Source organism: Nansenia antarctica (assembly GCF_963989245.1).
Source record: "Nansenia antarctica genome assembly, chromosome: 9".
Classification (NCBI taxonomy): domain Eukaryota; kingdom Metazoa; phylum Chordata; class Actinopteri; order Argentiniformes; family Microstomatidae; genus Nansenia; species Nansenia antarctica.
Genome location: NC_137679.1, coordinates 32163021 through 32180818, shown reverse-complemented (window position 1 = coordinate 32180818; position 17798 = coordinate 32163021). Strand labels below are relative to the sequence as shown.

Genomic DNA, 17798 nt, shown 5'->3' with positions numbered 1-17798 from the left:
GTACTGGGGGTCAAACGGCCTGCGCAGGAGAGGAACACGTTAATACGCACACACGCACATTTTAAATGCTTTATTTATGTCCACATAAATCGTACAATATTTTAAGGACATAAATACTATCAGTGCATTTTGACATTATGAAAACAGTCAGTTACAGTAGTGCTGAGCCAACAACCAGTTATGCCGACACATAGGATGTTATTCACACCAAATGATGATTATGTGGATTGACAGACACAGTATCAATACTGTAAAACAGACAGTATCCAGCTCATGGGTACAAGAAGCACCGCCTTCTCCATATTGAGCGGCTACCAATAATAGCAGAAACTGTTTGGCCCTTCTCTTAGATAGACCAGCCATTTGAAGGCCTCTAACAACACACTTATGAACATGGCCCAGGCTGCCAAATATGAAAACTAAAAGTTTACACACACACACACACACACACACACCTTCATACTAGTGTGGGTAGGTGAACATAAGGGGCTTGTCTCACCTGGGCTCCACAGAGAGAAAGTTGGGCAGTTTGACAAAGTACAGGTCTGATCCCAGGTCAGTGCTGACTTTGGGAATCTCCACCTCAATACGGGTCTCAGCGACAGGCTCTTCCTGCTCCCCTCCTTCCTCAGTGTCCTACACACACACACACACACACACACACACACACACACACACACACACACACACACACACACACACGTCAACATTCCATAATAATAGGGGTCAGCATTTGTGTAATTATGCAACAGGGGAGCTGTCCCAAGGGCTCAGTTCAGTGGTGGGTCTTCATTATAGAAGTGTGTGGGTTCATTATAGGAGTGTGTGGGTTCATTATAGGAGTGTGTGGGTTCATTATAGGAGTGTGTGGGTTCATTATAGAAGTGTGTGGGTTCATTATAGAAGTGTGTGTGTTCATTATATAAGTGTGTGTAACAGGATGATGTCTCTCACCAGTGGCTGTCCTGGGGTGGGGGGCTTCTCAGCATCGCTGTCTGACGAGATGTCATCTGCTTCCCCAAAGAGGTCGTCTGCTGCAGGCTTCTTCCCTGGCTTCTTCCCTGTGTGCGACATACAGTTTAGGGGCAGGAGATTAGTGGTTTTCTGACAATATAGGTTTTTGGCTGGTTTTTGGTGGATTTAGCGGTTTTTAGACTGTGGTTAGGTTGGAAAGTGTCAATCCTATCTGGCAACCCTGGTCGTTGGCCTTCAGCTTCCCTCTTACCTTTCTTCCCTTTCCCTTTCCCTCCCGCGTCGCTGTCAGAGTCAGACGCCGCCTTCTTGGATTTCCGTCCGATAAAGTCGTCCTCAGAGTCAGACGCCTTCTTCTTGGATTTCCGTCCGATAAAGTCGTCCTCAGAGTCAGACGCCTTCTTCTTGGTTTTCCGTCCGATAAAGTCGTCCTCACTGTCGCTGGCCTTTGGCGATGCTGAGAAGCACACACACACACACCATAGCGTGAGAGGAGACTTATGACTACCTCATAAGAGGTAATAATATCAGGGTTCCTACAAGTTTCAACAAGTCAGACTTAAGACCTTTTTATACCTTTTTTAGACCTCTTTGAATAGAATATAATTTTGGACCTATTCGCGAGACCATATGATAGCTATTTGCAGGGCTCGACAGTGCGACTGTTTTGGTCGCATTTGCGAGTGAATATATTTCTGTGCGACTTGGAAATACATTCAATCGCACCAGTGCGACTAAAAGAGTGCTGAACTACGGTCATGCGCAGTCAATCTTTTGTGTATGAGTGATGAGGGAATGAAAACAGTGAACAGAAACGCGTGTCACAGAAATGCTTCACGTGAGTCCTATATGCGCTTAAAATGCGCATAATGGGTATATGGGATACAGCTCTCATAGTTCGTAGCGCTGTGTTTTGTTAGCCGCTAGCAGCGTTTGCTTCCGGTTTCATTACAAAGAGGTTAACCCCATATGTGCCTGACGTCTAACATTCAAATGACTCTAACTTCATCTTTTTTCGGATTTCAATGTATGACACATCATTTGAAAGCTTATGATCCGTAGTTCCAATCCACAACACGTCCCATTTGAAAGTGTTTATGTAATTTTTTTACATTTGAAAGTGTTTTTTGTTTATATATATTTATATTATACAATTTACCAGTCATATTCTGGAATGTGTCTAAATGTTAAAGTTCCATAAGTATAAGCAAAATAAAGTAACAGTTTGTAAATAAATAGTAGCATTTAAAAAAAAAAAAAACACGAACCGTGAACCGTGACTAGGGGTGTAACGGATCACGGATAATCCGTGATCCGTTCGGATCGCCCTCCACGGTTCGGAACGCATGTGTACCGCGGATCAATAGCAAAACCGTTTTTTTTTTTTTTTTTTTTTCCTAACACCAGGGGAGCCACCCCTCCTAAATGTCGTTGTTTGGTACCTGTACTGTAGCAATGACAATAAAGACCATTCATTCATTCAAATGTAACCGGTAGAAAAACAATCATGTGCGCTTTATTCTCACTCTCTGCATGCAATACTGAGTTGACAACAACATTCATTCACTCATCTCTGTCCCACTTATATCACGTCATATCACCCGCTAAGCAGCCTGGGTGATTGTGTAAACACACAAAAAAAGTACTCTGTTACGTACTCACTCCACGTGAAGCTGGGAATCCACAGCAACAAGTATCATGGCGAGTGCAACGTTGGCGAACTGGAAAGGCCTCCCTCGTCATTGAAATCACATGTATGGGAGCACTTTGGCTTCCCTGTTACTTATAATAATGATGGAAGGAGGGAGGTCGATAAGAAAGTTACGGTGTGTAGGCATATATATGTTGTTATATATAGATGTTATATATATATGTGATATATATATCAGTTTTGACATCTTGAATGTTGTTTTTTTGTTTCACACATTAAAAGTGGTGTTTTTACAGAATTCAAGGAAAATGTTGTTTTTATTAAAAAAAATATATGTTTTGTGTTGATCCGAAAAATGATCCGATCCGTGACTCAAAATCCGTGACACGATCCGATCCGTGAGTTAGGTGATCCGTTACACCCCTAACCGTGACCCAAAAAAACTGAGGGCAAACTGTGGGCCAACTAAAATTAATATTCTTACTTCCCCTTTACATTGTGTGAGTCTCCATTTTTATTACAGCCAAGAGCCGGTTATGATAATTTTTATATGTTATGATTATGATCAGTGGCGGACTCAGGCTGTTTGAAGGGCAGGGGCGAAAAGACCATTGGAAGGGCAGCCAATAGGGCACATCCTCTAGTTTTGCCACTCAAAAGGGCGACGTTTTTCAACTGTGGGGGCACCAGGAGGGGCGGTCGCCCCCCCTCTGAGTCCGCCAGTGATTATGATAATTTGTTGTCGTTGACGAAAATTGCGCAATTTTCATTGTGCTACTGAAATTCTTGGTGTGCTACTAAATTTTTCAACATGGTAGCACAGTGCTACCTGGGGAAAAGGTAAGCGTCAAGCCCTGATTTGTCATCCTCAAGGTGATGAAATTAGGGATTTCACTGCCATACAGACAAAAAAGTCTCATTTTCAAGACCTAGCACCTCGTTTTTTAGACCTAATAGCTGAACTGTGGGGCCTTTTTAGGCCTTATAAATCGGATTGCTGGATTTTAGACTTTGCGGCTTTTTAAGACCAGCGAGGGAACCCTGCTACCTATGTAACAACAGGTTGTGTCTAACTTTAACCTAATTGTTTGACAGGGCACGCAAAGGCATCGGCCTCTTTATTCTGCCTGTCCGTTTGCCTGGATTGTTTGTCTAACATGAGGCATTACACACTACACAGGGCCAACCCGAACCATACTGGGCTGTCTCTGGCTTTTCCTTTCACACTGTCCTATCCAGTACTGTTTCAGCAGTTCACGAATGTCATATCCCCTCTTGGGATCAATAGAGCCATATTGATTCATTAATTTAAAATTAACTAAACAGAGGGCATTCCTGGTTCCCTGCATGTTATCACTGTTATCACAACAACCATTGGCTCCTCAGTACCTGACTTCTTCCTGCTCCTATGCCCCGCCCCCTCGTCATCAGAATTCTCTCTCTCCTCGTCGGAGTGCTTAGGCTTCATCTCCTCCTCGTCCTCCGACTGGTCGCTCTTGGCTCCCGTCCATTTCTCATCCTCCGACTGGTTCTCCCTCACTGAGCCCTCCCCGTCCGAGTGGGGGCTCCCAAGCCCAGAGTGGGGGGTACCTGGTGCAGAGTGGGGGGTACCTGGTGCAGAGTGGGGGGTGCCCAGCCCAGAGTGGGGGGTCCCTGGCGCAGAGTGGGGGGTGCCGGGAGCAGAGTGGGGGGTGCCGGGAGCAGAGTGGGGGGTGCCGAGCCCGGATTGGGGGGTTCCGGGTTCGCTGTGCACACTGGGAGAGCAAAGAGAGTCATTGTTACCGATATCCAGACATAGCGCAGGCCCTGGATGAAAAGGCCCTAAGCATTGGCTTCATAAGCAATCAGTGAGCTTACATTTTGTCTCCAGCAATTTATCTGGTATCATTAGTAAAAAAGTATAAATATTCACTAATGAATGAACAAACTATGTATCACTGAAGCTTTCACATTTGGAGGAGCCAACCATGATGAAAGGGTTACAAAATTCCCGTAAGTTAAGGAAACTAATTTATATGGATATCTGATATATCTGTTATCGGAAAGTTTCTCAAACTTACGGGAATTCTGTAACCCTAACCAATAAGCACGTACCTTCTCTCTGAGTGAGCCGACAGGGCACTGGCCCTCCCTGATGGAGGACTACCCGCTCCCGACATGGGACTGCCTGCGTCTGACCTACGACCCCCCTCTTCCTCCTCGTCCTCTTCCTCCCGATGGCCGCGCTCTGACCCGCTTTGCTGCTCAGCATCTGATTGGTCGTTGTCCTCCTGCTCTGAGTGTACGCTGGCCTCTGATTGGTTGCCTGAGTGTTCGGACTGGCTGCCGCTGTGTTGGGTGTGGCGGCTACGTCGCTCATCTTCACTGTCATCTCCAAACAACTCCTTGTAAAATAAATAAATAATAATAATTATACGGTAATTAAAGTTTAATTCAAATTTGCACTTAGTAAAATTTAGCTCCAAAGCCAAAGTCTGTCCAGTAGATCAAGCTATATAACAGTTTAGTGACTTAGGGTATCGGTTTGGTATAAAGTATCGGTAATTAGTATTTTGTTACCACCTTGTTAATACTTGGGGGAGGACCCACCTTGTTAATACTTGGATTTGCTTCTTCATCGTCGTCATCTCCTCCCCTCTCACTGTCGCTGCCAGAGGCGTTGCTAGCTGAACGAGCTCTCTCCGGCTCTGAGTCAGAGCCTGAGCCAGAGCCAGACTCCACTGCCGCTGAGGATGGATGGATGAAGAGGGGGAGAGAGAGAGAGAGAGAGAGGGGGGGGGGGGGTAGAGAGAGAGAGAGAGAGGGGGGGGGGGGTAGAGAGAGAGAGAGAGGGGGGGGGAGAGAGAGAGATAGGGGGGGGGGGTAGAGAGAAAGAGATAGACAGAGAGAGAAAGAAAGAAACACACACACCTTACTTTTCAGCAGGGTATAGTCATTATTTTAAAAAAAAAAATGTATTTAGCCTTTATTTAACCAGGTAAGCCAATTAAGAACAGATTCTTATTTACAATGCCGACTTGGCAAAAGGCACTAGAAAAAGGGGGTAAAAGGGTGTAGGGGGTAAAAGAAATACAAAAGTTAAAACATAGTAAAACATACAGACAAACAAAACAGAGCAGAGAACAGGAACAGGAACAGTTACAAGCCATATGGACAAATCAGACCAACAACAAACAACAACAGCAGGCGACGGGTCCTAGTTTAGAAGCAATTGCATGTATCGTTAAGAGTAACTTCTTGAAGGCTGATTTGGAGGTGAGTTTGACCAGTTTTATGTTTTTGTTGTAGTTTATTCCAGATTGTTTACCTAATACAGTCTGTGATGTGAGGATTTTGAGCAGGATGAGGTTTATTGATGATGATGCATCACATCATTCAAATATGACACTTGTCAGAGTGCAGAATAGAGTTTAATGCATTTAGTTAGGGCGTATATCACCATTCAAGGGGTTATTGGGTCTCTATAACACTGTTGAGACCCTGTGTGAACTAAACATCTCACTGCTCCGCTCGCAGACTGGCTCCATGACAATAAGGAACTGTGATCATGTCTACCGTAGCTGGCTAATGAACACAGGATGCATTGCGAGAAATACAGATATTTGCTGACTGTGAATGGTCGTTCAAAATTGCACGTAAGCGTGATGCCAGATCTGGACCCAGATCAGTGTGTCTGGCTAACTCATTGAGGGCTTCATATCGGTAAGATCGCGGTGGTCTTGTTAGCTAGCTAGCTAGCTTGTCTCACTAGATCCCCATTAGCTATTTGCGAGCTAAAATGTGCAGACAGATTTTCAGTAATCAGCTATTTGGCTAGCGTGTTGGCGTAACTTTTTAGTAACTTTACCTGGTTGTTCAGTGTCGCTCTCCCCATCACTGCCGAACAGCTCGTCCATGTCTGCCATTTCTCCTCTCTGTTTCAATAAATGTATGTCCTGACTGACAGGAAGTGATTAGGGCGCCAACGCACGTTTTGTTTCCGAGTTCAATGACCTCAATAGGATGCAGCTGCATTTATCAGCCACAAGGTGGCGGCAGACACACACACACACACACGCACACACACACACACACACACACACACACACACACACACACACACACACACACACACACACGCACACGCACCCACGCACACACAGATCCTATTCCTGTTTGATTGTGTGAGCATTTCTCTCGAACATACCATATGACACAATCGCAGTAGCCTACAGTATACAAATAACGTATATTTTAGACAGTATTCACATACCTTTGACCAGGATTAGACACACCCCCTATAATCGAAAAGGCGGTTCAGGACCTTGGCCGCAAGGACAAACAGACTGAAGAACAGCTTCTACCACAGGGCCGTCCAGGCCCTGAACACAGCAAAGACCTAGGTTCTGGGCCCTGGACAGTCTGGACGGATTGATGGCAGCTGCTGGACTGAAAAAATCAGGTGTAGTGCTGAGGCACAAATATGTACATTTCAAGCCTGCAAACTGCGACACTTTAAATAAATGTGCAATAACACAATTGTGCAATATGACAACCCTAGTCGTCTATCTGTACAGTATAGTATAGTGGATACTGGATAGTGTACATAGCCTTTATTTATGTAAACCAGCTCCTTCCCTTCTTGAGATTTTTAAAAAAAAAAATAAAATTCTTTCCTAACACCAGGGGAGCCACCCCTCCTAAATTTCGTTGTTTGGTACCTGTACTGTAGCAATGACAATAACGACCATTCATTCATTCATTCAGCCCACTACTAAAACCAATCCGCTTGTTAAGTCGTGACGTATTTCCGGGGCCAACGTTGGCTGTCTTCGAGATGCCGAAATAATAATAATAATAAATTATATTTATATAGCGCTTTTCCGAGCCCTGACAATATGGAGAAAACGGTAAAGTGCTGTGTCCCTTGTTGTATGAATAGATCCGAGTCTAAAAAACGATTAAACTGTCATTCTACCGCTGTAGTTCACAGGTACTCCGGTGCGGAGAATTTCTGATTTGGACTCGGAAATGGCTAAACGTCACTTTTGACGTCAGACTTAACAAGCGGATAGAGCTCCGGACGTCACGTGACTCGAGTCACGAAACTTTATTTGCGGCGCCATATTGGCAGAATAGAAAACAATAGATGCAGCACCAGAGCCAGTGGCAACTTCAGATCATCGGAGTTTACGTCCCACTTCACCAACCAAGACAAAGAATGCTACATCGCTAAACTAAATAGATTGAACATCACCGACCCTTATAACGCCCCCGACATACTATTCAAGCCATTAGAAAATGAAAACACAAGCTAGCTGCAAGCTGTGCTAGGCTATGTTAACGTTATGTCCCGTTACATGTTGCCTAATCTCACCCAGAGTTATATTACTTTGAATCGCTTCACCTAGCAAACAGTATAAGTAAGTAAAGCAAACAGTATGCCTATCACCTACATATTTATTATGATCAAGCAAGCAGCAGACATGTGTAGCCTTCTGTCTGCTCCCCCTGTCCTCTCACAGGAATCAGTTCACCCATCAATCCCCAGTGCATATAGTTGAATAAATCAACATTGTGCAATGTATAACATGTTGTCTTTCTAGTTTGTCTTACATTAAAATTGCTTTTAACTGTCACCTCACACAGTATTAGGCTGTCTGCATTCAGAGCATGGCATACTTGTGTCGGGAGCATGCCTATGTTCCCCGGGTCCTATGTTCCCCGGGTCCTATGTTCCCCTGTTCCGCACTTCCGAAAAAGGGTTCTATGTTCCCCGCTTCCGAAAAAGGGTTCTATGTTCCCCGCTTCCGAAAAAGGGTCCTATGTTCCCCGCCTGCCGTTGTGTCAAGCGACCTCATGTGTCGTTATGTGGTACTGCATGAGAGTGATTTTTTTTTTTTTTTTTTTTTTTTTTGGGGGGGGTCTTAAGATGACTTGGAAATAATGAAGAACACAATGAATGTCATAGTATTGTCTCAGCATTTTATATAACTCCCTAGATAGATCATTTTCGAGATGGAATTGAAAATCTTATATTCCTAAAAGAACACCAGTGATATATATATATACACATTATTAAATATTTTTTCTATATTTTTGTCAAACGAAATCAAATAAATACAGTAGAGATATCAATCCAAAATATAGGCTTTTATTGCAACCAACAACAACAACAAAAAAACTATGTTTGTGCAAACATGGTGTTTGTTTCCAAGACCAAGCATCAAAATGCCAACCTATGGGACAATACTGTACATCCCATTGGCAGGACGTCACGTAACAGCGCAGTGTGTCTCTAGGTTACAGTGTCACATATCCCATAATATAATCCCTAAGTAACTAGCCAGTTTTCGTAGCACAGTGAGTGACGTCTTCGAAATCGAAAACACAGGCTATAGTGAGACGCGCGTCAAAAAAGGCTCACAGGCGGAAACTACATCCCGAACGATAGTTCCTCCCTAGGAAATATTAGTTCCCACTTCACACGAGATAGATAGATTAGATAGTTTGACTGTGTGATAGATAGATAATTTGATATTTTGAAAGTGTGATCGATCGATAGATAGTTTGATTGTGTGATAGATAACTTGATATTTTGAAAGTGTGATAGATAAATCGATATATCAATAAAGAAAAGAATGTAAAAAGAAACAACTTGCATTGCTGTCATGCTAGCGTAGTGGTTAAGGCTGCGGACTGGAGTTCCAAAGGTTGCGAGTTCGAGACTTGACTAAGTCATTCAATTTTTTTTTTTTTTACATTTAACCGAAGATTTCATGCAAAGGTTTCAAACACCATTGTAATCGTGTCAGTTCTTGTAAATTAGCCTGCACCATAATTTTATAGCCTACAATACTTTTTTAGATGAGATTTTAGATTAGATTCAGACAACGAAATGCAGTAAAAAGTGCGCCTGAAGAGGGATTCGAACCACTGATATAAAATGACGATTAAATACTATGGCAGCGGTCGGTACCACTAAGCCATTGTGGCGATATGACGGTTTGTAGCCTGCTGCGGATATCACCACAGTAGTAATATTCATTTATTAAAATATGAACATATAACAATAACTGGGGCTAGTATGACCTACGCATTTAATCGGTCAGCAATTTCTTGCCAAACCATTTCCCTCGCCTTGTTAATTGCGGCAGTATTGCACTATTTTACATCTTATTTTTCCGTCTTCATAAAAATCAATAATTCGGAATGCTGCGCAAATGTAGTACCCCTGCAGAGTGGAGTATCTTCATTTCGACAGATCGACACTTCAGGGCTTTTTATGTCTGCGTGCACGCGCCCATATCGAAGATTTGTAAGCCTGTCTTCTGTGAACACTGATGACACAAGGCTGATCCTCGTTCGAGGAATCACCTGAGGCTTGATTTCCAATCTCGAGTTCCCTGAGCGCCGCTATACTGATCCACCTTTAGTGGAATGACCCGCTGATTAGTCACTTTTACAACGAGGTATGACTTGTAAGGATCATGCATTTGTGGAATGAGCAACACAGCTAAACGTGTGGGTAGCGGCCCAACATTTTCAATTGTATGCATGGATTAAAGAAATATTTTTTCTATATTTTGGTCAAACGGAATCAAATAAATACAGTAGAGATATCAATCCAAAATATAGGCTTTTATTGCAACCAACAACAACAACAAAAAAACAATGTTTGTGCAAACATGGTGTTTGTTTCCAAGACCAAGCATCAAAATGCCAACCTGAGACAATACTGTACATCCCATTGGCAGGACGTCACGTAACAGCGCAGTGTGTCTCTAGGTTACAGTGTCACATATCCCATAATATAATCCCTAAGTAACTAGCCAGTATCCGTAGCACATAGAGTGTGACACATCCTCTTGCACACATCAAATCCTCGGGGGATCCTGGCATACAGAGATGTAGTCTCTTTCACTCTAGTGTTTTAGTAGTCAGGCACTAATAAGGAGAGGCCTACTGTTTCACTGCTGAAACCTGGTAATCCTGACACATGAGCTCTAGTGCAATTATCAGTCCTAACTCTGGCATCACATATATTGTAATAATAACTATATGGCTTACTAAGTAAACAGGTCCATATAAACTGGAAAGGTACAGACATCTTTCAATAACAAAACTATGGTACAGCAATAACTTGGCAAAAACAAATGAAAGAGCTAAATAACATGTAAACAATGGCATACATGATGGCGTAAACAATGGCGTACAGCTTATTCTAACTAATAATAACAATAATAATAATAATAACAATAACACAATTAGGCCAATAACAATAATAATAACAACAACATAGGCCAAAGTGCTATCAAAATAAATGTGGAAATCTAGCCCATACGGACGCTACGGCTGACAGCCCTCCAGTACGAAGCCAGATCTCTGTGGCCCTGCATGTACTGTCCTTTCAGCCTCAGTAGACGGGCCTCCAACTCCCTCCACTTCCGTCTCCTTGTTGGGGGAGCGTGGCCTCTGTCTGCCATCCCCAGTTTACCCTCTGCAAGCGTTTGCTGATCCTTCAGGTGCCGAAGGAATTTCCAAAGTGAAGGATGGCGCACTTGGACAGCATCGTTCAGAGTACGATGATAAGCTAGAACAAAAATACAGAATTATAACTTATTAGCCTATTAATGGCCTATTAATGTGCAAACTGGTTCTACATCTGCAGGCTGATCTACTAACGGTGTGCAGTGAGGATTGTTGATCTTTCCAATGTAGAAGATAGCGGGCCTTATTTGAAGTATATCTCAACTTCCCCTGTGTGTGAACTTCAATTAGTATTCGTTATTTGGGATCTTAGTAAATCAGGCCCTAAATGTTATTAGTTTGGCATGAACATTTTGACATTGAACATTTTCCCCTCTGTGTCTCCTCCTTTCACAATTTTAAATCCTTTCTTAATCCTTTCTCAATCACGGTGCCCGCCCATGATTGGACTGATGTTATGTCCATCATCATTAGCGCGCCTGTACGTGGCAACTCGTCCACCTGTTTAAAGAGCCCTCCTGTCCTCTGCTGTGTTTGATGTTTCGTTAATTTTTGTTTCGGCTCATAGTTAAACCTCGATATACGCACAGGCCCAGAGGTGATAGGATAAGAATGAATTAACCCATAATTAGCAGACAATATTATATTAACAATATAAAATAATTAACTTAATACTTCAGATTTAGTTATTAGATGAAATTATATATTTTTTGTTCAGATCTGTCATTGTTACACTTACATTCAACATGATTATTGGTCCTTTGCTCCATGTTTCTTTCGAACACATTCCACATCGCTGGTGGGAAGGCCGCTCCAGGATGGACATATGTGTTACGAACATACGCAAGGAAGTCTTGTAACTCAGGGTGGTTCATCAGGGCACGCCTGGTGTTTCTGTGGTTGAGGAGAAGATCAAAATTGATCTGGACCAGAGGCAGAGGCAGGTGTCCTAAGGCCATCACCTTGAGATGAGATGAGATGAGATGAGATGAGTGCAATGCAATGCAAACAAAACAACACAGGACAGACAGCAGTGCAGACAGAACACAACAAACCTTGCGGATGACTGCTGCCAGTGGATGGTCATGACAGAATTGACCAGCCAATCCAAGTGCCTGTACCCTCTTCCACAAGGCTTGGTTGAAATGGAAGTAGCATCCTCCGATTCCGTTTCAAGAGCAGTTTTCAGCGCTTGCTCAAAGTCACAGATGACTTTACGCGGACGCCAAAGGTGGTGGGTGATTCTCCTGAGTGACGTTTTGACACACTGGAACACTTGTCGGTAGTGTCCAATTGTACGTTGCTCCATGAGGACATGTACAAGGGGGACAACGAAGCCATGAATGTCCCCGAGTATAGTAAATACTTGGTTGTATGGGCGTGGGCACGACTTGAATGTAGCATCCATGTATAATGTCCTGCAGTGTCGCAGCTGTCTCAGGTTGTCCTCTGTGGAAAACACTGCTATGCCCCACTCACTGTCTTGGTGCAGGAGGAAATGGTCTCTGCCCCATGTCTCAGCCCATTGACCGTCGATCCTTACATCATCAACGGTAGCTGGGACGGGAGGGATTACTGCAGCTCTGGCTCTGGCCATAACAGACCTAACTGAGGAGAATCTTTGAGGAGGTCGCCCGCGACCTCCACGCTGGATGGGACGGCCCCGCTGTAGACCTACGCACTCAGCATCGTAAATGCGTTTGATTGGTACTGTGGGTTCTCTCACCACCTCTCCAGTAATCACTTGGCGAAATTGCGCATTGTTCACCATTTGTGTATCGGGGGCATGCACATGTTCGCGGACCTCCCGAACTTCTATGTTGGGATTGACCCCCTCTACATCAAAGATGTTTGTAACAAGAACTGTCCGGCAGTCTTCTCTCCAACACCGCCACCGAATATTCTGTAAATTTGTGCGGTGTTTCTGGTACCTAAAGTTATCCAGAACTAATATTTTCCCCCCTCGGTCTCCAGTAATTATTTGAGCCATTGTCACTACGCATGTGTTACGAACATACCGGTATGTGAGGAAGTCTTGTAACTCAAGCTCAATTACGATTGACCTTAAAACAATTGATAGGGGGTGTTACGCCCTCTGGTGACTCGGAGTAGAAGGGCGCAACAGAGACACACTAAATATCAGAGTGCAACATTGTCCCCTGACACATACAAGTATATTATATCAATGTGTTTCTATGCAGTATCAATAGCATCTAATTTAGATTTTTTATTTTAGTTGTTTATCTAAAGAAAATAATATTTTAAAATAATGAATTATCTAAAACAATACATTAAAAACAATCTAAATGATATGCTACATTTAGCATATCATGCTACAATGATATGTACATTTCAAGCCTGCAAACTGCGACACTTTAAATGAATGTGCAATAACACTATGTGCAATATGACAACCCTAGGGTACATAAGGTTGCCGAGAATAGGAAATGTTAGAATAGGTATAGCATAGCATAGAGTACAGCACAGTGTTTTATTTGTACAGTATAGTATAGTGGATAGTGTACATAGCCTTTATTTATGTAAACCAGTACTATATCAATGACAATAAAGACCATTCATTCATTCATTCATTCATATTATCAATAGCATACCCCTTTTATAATTAGCATACTGAATTTCATTCTCAGATTTGATATAAAGACTATCAGAGTTGGGTCATTTGTGAAGACAACCCCAACCCAACTCAACTCAACCCAACCCTACTTGGTGAAGACAGGAACCACAGGCAACCGGTGAAAATCACAGGCATATGGGCTACCATGTCAGGTAAAATAGTCTTACTGAAAGACCTTGTATAAAAAATATTGATGGGAATCTATAGCCTACCTTAATACTTGATGTCTTTTATTTTCAGAGAATCCACAGCTCCTGTTTGAAGGGACCGTGTTCCTGCCACTCCACAGAGAAGATCCCCTGACAGGCTGTGAAGAGTACAAGGAGGGAGCAAAGCTTCTCTTGCACCCTCAGCCATCACTGACACCCTCCTGTTCCTACATCATAAATGTGTTTGGGAACCACGAATAGAGCAGATTAATGTATGAATAGAGCAGATTAATGTCTGAATAGAGCAGATTAATGTCTGAATAGAGCAGATTAATGTATGAATAGAGCAGATTAATGTGTGAATAGAGCAGATTAATGTGTGAATAGAGCAGATTAATGTCTGAATAGAGCAGATTAATGTCTGAATAGAGCAGATTAATGTATGAATAGAGCAGATTAATGTCTGAATAGAGCAGATTAATGTCTGAATAGAGCAGATTAATGTATGAATAGAGCAGATTAATGTCTGAATAGAGCAGATTAATGTATGAATAGAGCAGATTAATGTCTGAATAGAGCAGATTAATGTATGAATAGAGCAGATTAATGTTTGTCCATCAACGTCGAATTCTGACGTCTGCCGTGTGAGACCAGGCTGATTAGAGTTAGTAGATTTGTGACAGCCCCCCAGTGTGTCTGAATTGGAGTCCTAGTATACTGTACTTCCAAATGGTTTAGCATGGGGGGTTCAGTACTAGATTTGGGCCGAGGTCCAATAGTGTCCTACCTACAAAAGGTTTTGTACATATAATCATTTTGTTCATATAATAATGTTGTACACATAGTAATCCACAGTATGATTATGTATTTGTGTATGTTGTTTAAAAAAAAAACAATAAAAAAAAAACTAACAGTATAATTATGTATTTGTGTATGTTGTTTAAAAAAAAAAAAAAAAAAAAAAACTCATGCAGTACTACATAACGACACCTGGGGTCGCTTGACACAACGGCAGGCGGGGAATATACGGAAGCGGGGAACATAGAACCCTTTTTCGGAAGCGGGGAACATAGAACCCTTTTTCGGAAGTTTTCGGAAGAGGGGAACATAGAACCCTTTTTTTTTTTTTTGCTAAGAAACAGGGGAACATAGGACCCGGGGAACATAGGACCCGGGGAACATAGGGATGACCATCTTGTGTCCTACAAAAACATGGAATCATGGGACAGCAACAACATGTCATATGTCACAAGCATCAGCTTTATTTCACTTTTGAACATCGTCAGTAGCATGTCACACCTGTTGCGACAGTTTAGGTGTTCATTGGAAGGGTACAACAGACTCATAGGCATTTGTAAGAGCACAGAATACTGTATACAGACTGGATTATAGCATTAGCTTCTAAGACTGACGTTAGCTAATGCTGGCGCTATTTGCTGGGCTTCTGCAAACATATCTGAGACCAAACTGGGCTACTTAACTGCAAGAGATCCTCCGGCAAGAGAATATGTCCACTATGCAGTGAAATCGACGAAAATGAGTTTCAAAATTCATTAATAATAATGGAAGACTGGACGCTCTCCCGCTTTGTACTACCGCTTCTACTCTGCCAAAATGGTGGCGTTTAAGGACCATTACTCAGATTTTCGGGTTGCGTGACGTCAACTCCCGGAGCTCTATAGGTTATTTTTCCTTTCACTACGCATAATTTACCATCATATAGATTGGGGACGAATGTGTTACGTTCAATTGGATTAATCGACTAAAATGAACAGACCAGCCCAGCACAGATTGTTTTCTGCATGCGATGTGAACAAATCGGGTAGGATCGAATTGGACTATACATTTGTTTGCAAACAGCTCAATGTCCTCAACACTGACATCAGATTTTTGTTCAACAAGACTAATGTCAATGAAGATGGGCATATTGACTTCAGTGATTTCTCTTCAAGATTTGCAAATGCAAATATCCATTTAAGTTTGCAAGCGTGTTTTTCTTCCTTTTCAGTGTCACATAATCCATTAACTAAAACAGATACGTTTATTATCATCTTAGCTGTCACTTAAAGATAGTGGAATGACATTGGATATGGAAAAACTGACTGAGTAAAATGGCTGACACTTTTGTTGATAGGCTGAGCTGTAGGCTACCTGCAGTTCCACTCCTCTGCAGCGGGCACCTTGCTGCAGCGCTATAAGACCCTGGTTAGAGCACTAGTGAATGAGAACAAGGACCATGCTTTACATAAGCACAGGCTAGAGAGCAGGCGATCAGCTATTGTTCTATTCTGTAAGATGTTTGCATCAAATCATTGTTCCTCTCTGCCAATATCAACAGGGCAGAGGAGTTGGCTGCTCGCCAGCTGACTGAGCTAAAGGAGGAACTGCAACTTGATCACAGAGAAAAACTTCCATGTGAAGAGATGACACCACAAGCAGGCTTGAAAATACATAACATGACGCTGATTATTTCATAAACATTCTCAATGGCCAAGGTGGACGTAATGGCTGTGTTCCAAAATGTGTTCTTGAGCTCTATCTAGACTAGAGCATATCCGTACTTGGTATACACTCCAGATAGAGCGCAATAAGTAAATGTTGGAACACAGTGACTTATTTCCCAGGATTAGTGTAGGCCTCCTGTTTGGTCTGGTGAGTTTAGCCACTCTTTATTTGCGCGCACAGGAACAGCACCATCTAGAGGCCACTTCAATGCAGAGGAGGCATAACTGTGAGGTGACCGAGTTACAGGCTGTTGTGGAGAGGCTTTTGAAGGTACAGCATGATCTGATGGTCTCAGTTCTCTATTCATATGCAGGTAATCTATATTTCCATATGCCTCATGTTCTTTATTGATCCTCAGGAAAATGCTAAACTGAAGAGCTCAGACAGACATCCTGAGACCCTGGACCCTATGCTGTGAGAGGACAGACCCTAGGTGATTTTTATGATATCTTTTCCAGACCGTTATCTCAACGGCTTTTTAATGACCATAATACCAAAAAGTCGTTGAGATGATGTCCTGGAAAAGACGTCATAAAATTCCCCAAATCGACATGTGATCTGGCCAGTCCTGGACGTCTCTTAAAGACGTCATCATGACGTCTTTATAACGTCTTTGTGCTTTATTTCCATGCAAACCCCTCTGCTCCAGTAGGCTACTCACATCCATAACATAGCCAACGTGTCAATGGGGCACTCAAAATGATCACGAAGCCCCAACGACAACACACAATAGCTCGAACTCAACCCACAGCCCCTATGTGGGTTATTTTGTTACAGACCAATTTCAAGAAAATATAACAGTGTTAGAGAACTGTAATTACTGTGTAATAAACGTAATTCCAGATCAAACATAAACATGCCATAATTAGAGGATAGGGTGATACCCACTGGTCATTTCTATTTTATTCGATACTTTCTGTATTCCAGATAATCTCACTCCAAGAGCTTAGTAAAAGTAGCGAAATTAGCGCTGTATCGATCCACTAAAAGATTCTGCATGGTTATCAGAAAGAGGAGGAGTCATTATTTCCTTTTTTACAGCAGATGGCGCTGTAGACTTATGTACACCAAGTCAATGGAAACAGACCAACTACACATGTTTATTATGTGGTTGTTGCCCACTCAAATAACTCCGTAGTTGTGCATGACACAAATTAGCACTCGTAATTGGAAAATTGTCTAAAACGGTCTCTTCGGGTGGAATTATAAAAATACTATGCCTAAGGAGGAACCCCATTGGTATTTAATTGTGAGAAAACCACACATAGGAATTGCTTCCACAACTTTTAGGGTAAAAAAATGTTGGACTCTTTTTTGTAATGAAGTAAATGAGTCACATTTGAAAATAGAATGGAATCCAGACTTGGTTAAGATGCACACATATGCATTGCTTAAAGGTCCTATATCATGAAAAACT

General features: G+C 42.4%; 1 protein-coding gene across 1 annotated transcript in view; it reads right to left on the bottom strand.

Annotated features, from left to right (window-relative positions):
* leo1 (LEO1 homolog, Paf1/RNA polymerase II complex component) overlaps positions 1-6528 on the bottom strand; it is a gene marked incomplete at its 5' end in the record, with an annotated part of 9877 nt that extends 3349 nt beyond the window's left edge. The window contains 8 exons of the mRNA XM_080538752.1: positions 1-19; positions 500-636; positions 955-1049; positions 1226-1325; positions 3996-4377; positions 4718-5007; positions 5213-5349; positions 6471-6528. The exon at positions 1-19 is cut by the window's left edge and continues 66 nt beyond it. Coding sequence (XP_080394878.1) covers positions 1-19; positions 500-636; positions 955-1049; positions 1226-1325; positions 3996-4377; positions 4718-5007; positions 5213-5349; positions 6471-6528 — 1218 coding nt within the window. The remainder of the gene's footprint in view (positions 20-499; positions 637-954; positions 1050-1225; positions 1326-3995; positions 4378-4717; positions 5008-5212; positions 5350-6470) is intronic.
* Positions 6529-17798: the final 11270 nt, after the last annotated feature.